Genomic DNA, 4,182 nt, shown 5'->3' with positions numbered 1-4,182 from the left:
GATGGACATTTCAACCATTCTGAGACATAATTAGACAGTAAAACGAGATACCTGCAAGGACATTAGGGTTGTGACTTTTGAGAAGTGGAAAATTTGAGTTTTTCTTGTAGTATTGATGCGATAACATAAAATAAACTAATATTTCGTTTTTGACATAGTATTTTAATGCAGTTCAGTCTTATAAATGTAATACCATATTTACATGTTTGTATTTATGATGTGTTTTAAGTGTGTTGATGAGTTGTAAGTGTGGTGATGTGTACTGTAAACAATAACTGTGTTTGTGTTGTATTGAAAAAAAATCAAACAAAAAAAAGAAAATATCACGCTGGCGTAATTTTGCCAAGACCTCGAGCTGGATCAAAAATGCCACCGCAAAGATATCCGCACTTTGCGAAAAGCGCCGTGCAGTTGTAGTTCGAGAACTTTTGCAGGACTGTGGCGACTTCGGTGAGGATGGACTTGACGTTTTCCTGATGCACTCTGATCAACATTTTCTTCACGAACCCAAACACAAATTCGATCGGTGAATAGAAAGGCGCATAGCCGGGCAGAAATACTACCTTTAGCCCAAGGTGACGCAGGTAATTAACCAGGTTTGCATCCAGGTGGATACGCGCCCCGTCCATGATCCAAACACTATTTCTGCCCGGGTAAGGTTCGACCTTGTCACTTAGTGCAAGCTTTTTGCAGAAGAAGAAAAATTTCGTGCGGTCGAACGTATCCTCGGTGTAGAATGTATCTACTATTCCTTCCTCACCCAAGAACGCAAGCAGAGAAACACGAGCTTGCCGGGTAAACTCACCGCGGTAAACGATTTTCTTGCCGATCGGCCCGTAACCCTTCGTGCGCAAGACGCCCCGATTATCCACCGAGATTTCGTCACTAAAGCATAGCATATGTAAGTCCCAATGGAAGGCCGACATTTCATCGTGGTAGAAGGCAATCTCCTTCACCTTGACCTGAATCGCCCTCCTCTCCAGCACCTTCCAGGTATAACCTGCTTCGTGGAGAATGCGTGAAATCGTTGACAGGCTGATGGATTTTCCGAAACGCTGCTCAAATCTACACTTGGCCTCGTCGAGGAAAAGGACAGGTTCCTTTTTGTACAAGTCGACAATCCAGCATCTCTCCTCCTCCTTGAAACAACGGAACGTTCGTCGCTTTTCAGCGGCACTCATTCCACCATTGTTCTCGTATTTCACAATCCAGTTCTTGATCGTGGTGATGCTTTTCCCGTAAGCCGCCGCAACTTCCGCCTTGGAATGTCCCATCACATAGTAACAGTAGAGGGCGTGGTAGGCAACTTCCTGCGTCGGACGACGGCGACGTACGTGTTCCATAAGCTTTTCCATCTAAAAAATGATTTTTGAAAAAAAAACATCAGTCCTGTATAGTTGTTAAATATTGAAAAAAAAAATCGTTTATACAATTTTGTTAATTTCAAAAAATCGCGCAGAAAAATATGTGGTAGAATCTGGAAATTTTGTTGTATCAGAGCGGATTTTTGAGTACAATCTATCCTTAGGTAACAGAAAGTGCGTTGAAATCCGTAGATTTTTTTTTAAACACACACAGTCCAATATACCATGTTGAGCCGATAGGAGATCGCCAACAGAAGGACATATGGCCCACGTTGGACTCTGAGGAAGAGTTGGATAATTCCACTCAGACTAGTCAGTAATCCTTGATGCTGGAAACCCCTTGGTCGTAGTTCGAGAACTTTTGAACTTTGGGTTCGAAAGAAGCTGTTCTTATCGAGCTCAATAAAATTGCCGTAGGCGTTGTTAACGTTCTGGGCCAACTTGTAATCTCTCATCAGAGCTCGCTCGTGGTTTGTCTCCCGAACGGGGAAGAAATGTAGCAAATCAGCTGGAGTGTGGAGACATTGCTCAAAATCAACAGTCTCGATCGCCATTGCCCAAAGTGTGAAGTGGATGCCGAAAGTGTGACGTGGATGTTCTGTGAATTTCTTCCAGTCGTTCTTGAATTTCACAGATTCCATTCAGACTAGTAAGTAATCCTTGATGCTGGAAACCCCTTGGTCGTAGTTCGAGAACTTTTGAACTTTGGGTTCGAAAGAAGCTGTTCTTATCGAGCTCAATAAAATTGCCGTAGGCGTTGTTAACGTTCTGGGCCAACTTGTAATCTCTCATCAGAGCTCGCTCGTGGTTTGTCTCCCGAACGGGGAAGAAATGTAGCAAATCAGCTGGAGTGTGGAGACATTGCTCAAAATCAACAGTCTCGATCGCCATTGCCCAAAGTGTGAAGTGGATGCCGAAAGTGTGACGTGGATGTTCTGTGAATTTCTTCCAGTCGTTCTTGAATTTCACAGATTCCATTCAGACTAGTAAGTAATCCTTGATGCTGGAAACCCCTTGGTCGTAGTTCGAGAACTTTTGAACTTTGGATTCGAAAGAAGCTGTTCTTATCGAGCTCAATAAAATTGCCGTAGGCCAGCTTGTACTCTCTCATCAGAGCTCGAACGTCTCCTCGGTGTAAAATGTGTGTAGTACTTCAATCTTACGTCCCAAACAGAGATGATGTCTGCAAAAGTGCCCCGGGGAAAGTTTCTCTCTGGGGGATTATGGGTATCAAAAATTCATGATTTTTGAAACTGATCATGAAAATGTTGCGCGTAACATTCTAGATGCTTGAATCTTACGTCCCAAGCTGAGATGATGTTTGCAACGCAACAGTTATATAGGCTTACATATAGCCTATATAACTGTTGTATATCAAAAGACATGGTTTTGGAAACTGATAAAGAAAATGTTGCGAGTGACATTCTAGATACTTGAATCTTACGTCCCAAGCAGAGATGACGTCATCATATTTGTCTATCAATCCAATCAAATTTGGGAATTATTACTAACGAAGGAAAGTTATAAATTTCGTCCACAACACAATGTCATGACAACGTTGCAAGATGAAGCCATATCTGGTAGTTTCAAATGTGTTCACCCCCTACTTTCCGACCCTCTCTCTCTTCCCCTCTCGCCAGCGTGAAAACCAAGCCAATCAGAGAAAGAGAGACAAGAGAGAGAGGCGTTGGGATGCCGTTTTATACCCTGCTTTTTAGCATTTGCGAGGGCCCTCGACGGCGAGACTAGCCGAAGTTTAACCGTCTCTTGCTTATATTTGTGTTTTTCACATATATTTATTTCCAAATGGGGTTTCTGCCACTACACACACACACACAGCTACACCAGAGACATAATCAAAATAAATACATAAAACGGGAAGACCTACATAACTCGTGTTTGTGTAATAAATACAGCTTTGAAAGGTTAACTGAAGGACACCCAGGGGATTATCCATAAACCACGTCAACAATAAACTCAAAGTTCATTTTGTGAAGGAGCTATTAAACTACTGCAAACAAACTTTTTCGTGTTTGACAGTTTGTGACAAAGTTGCGAACAAGGCAAAATGTATGCTATCTACGCATAATTGTCCCGCATAGCCAGGTTCGGTGGTTTAGTGGTTAGCGTGGTAGCCTCTTAACCCAAGTAAGGTCTGGGTTCAATCCCAGACGGACCACCAACGGCAGTACAATAATGCATAGTTTTGTATGTTTCTTAGGTTTAAGCTTAATCACCTTCAATCACAGCTGGAGATGGAAATCGAAGATGTGGTGCAGATGGCGAGCGGCTGGAGCGCGGGGATTCTTGGGGGCGTGCTGGTGGTTCTCGAGGGCGATCTTCGATCGATGAAACTTGACGGGGCGCGGGGCGGGCGCGTTTGTAGTCGTGCTAGTGGATCTTGGGGCAAACTTCGATCGATCAAATGTTGTCTTCGTAGCAGCTGGATTGCGAGCGGCTGTCCCGAATCGACGTTGCTGGAGCGCGGGTGTTCTTGGGGAATCGACGTTGCTGGAGCGCGGGTGTTCTTAGGGGCGAACGACCGTTTGTGAAGCGCGGGGCGTGCTGCTGGTTCTTGAGGGCGATCTTCGATCGATGAAACTTGACGGGGCGCGTTTGTTGTCGTGCTAATGGATCTTGGGGCGATCTTCGATCGATCAAATGTTGTCCTCGTTGCAGCTGGATTGCGAGCGGCTGTCGCGAATCGACGTTGCTGGAGCGCGGGTGTTCTTGGGAGCGAAGGACTGTTTGTGAAGCGCGGGGCGTGCTGCTGGTTCTTGAGGGCGATCTTCGATCGATGAAACTTGACGGGGCGCGT

At 44.7% G+C, this 4,182-nt stretch overlaps 1 protein-coding gene across 2 annotated transcripts; it reads right to left on the bottom strand.

Moving 5' to 3' along the window:
- Nucleotides 1-141: 141 nt before the first annotated feature.
- LOC120431476 (uncharacterized) lies at nucleotides 142-3,743 on the bottom strand. 2 transcript variants are annotated; one of them, XM_039596591.2, is made up of 2 exons: nucleotides 3,602-3,743; nucleotides 142-1,355 (listed from the first exon to the last, which is right to left on the bottom strand). In XM_039596591.2, exon 2 carries the CDS (start codon nucleotides 1,353-1,355, stop codon nucleotides 324-326), a length of 1,032 nt encoding a protein of 343 aa, XP_039452525.1. In that variant the 5' UTR covers nucleotides 3,602-3,743; the 3' UTR covers nucleotides 142-323. The 2 variants fall into 2 exon arrangements, with proteins under 2 accessions (XP_039452525.1, XP_039452524.1); XM_039596590.2 differs by lacking the exon at nucleotides 3,602-3,743 and adding an exon at nucleotides 1,589-2,068.
- Between the last annotated feature and the right edge of the window lie 439 nt (nucleotides 3,744-4,182).

Source organism: Culex pipiens, unplaced genomic scaffold (assembly GCF_016801865.2).
Source record: "Culex pipiens pallens isolate TS unplaced genomic scaffold, TS_CPP_V2 Cpp_Un0034, whole genome shotgun sequence".
NCBI classification, from domain to species: domain Eukaryota; kingdom Metazoa; phylum Arthropoda; class Insecta; order Diptera; family Culicidae; genus Culex; species Culex pipiens.
Note: the sequence above shows the minus strand (reverse complement) of the source record. Positions and strands in the feature narration are given on the sequence as shown.

What these genes read in the sequence shown, in the direction of transcription:
- LOC120431476 (XM_039596590.2), bottom strand. Translation starts at nt 2,005, where the DNA reads ATGGAATCTGTGAAATTCAAGAACGACTGGAAGAAATTCACAGAACAT. An exon ending in TCTCCTATCGGCTCAACATG is followed by an intron (nt 1,356 to 1,588) that starts GTATATTGGACT and finishes ATCATTTTTTAG; the next exon opens with ATGGAAAAGCTTATGGAACA.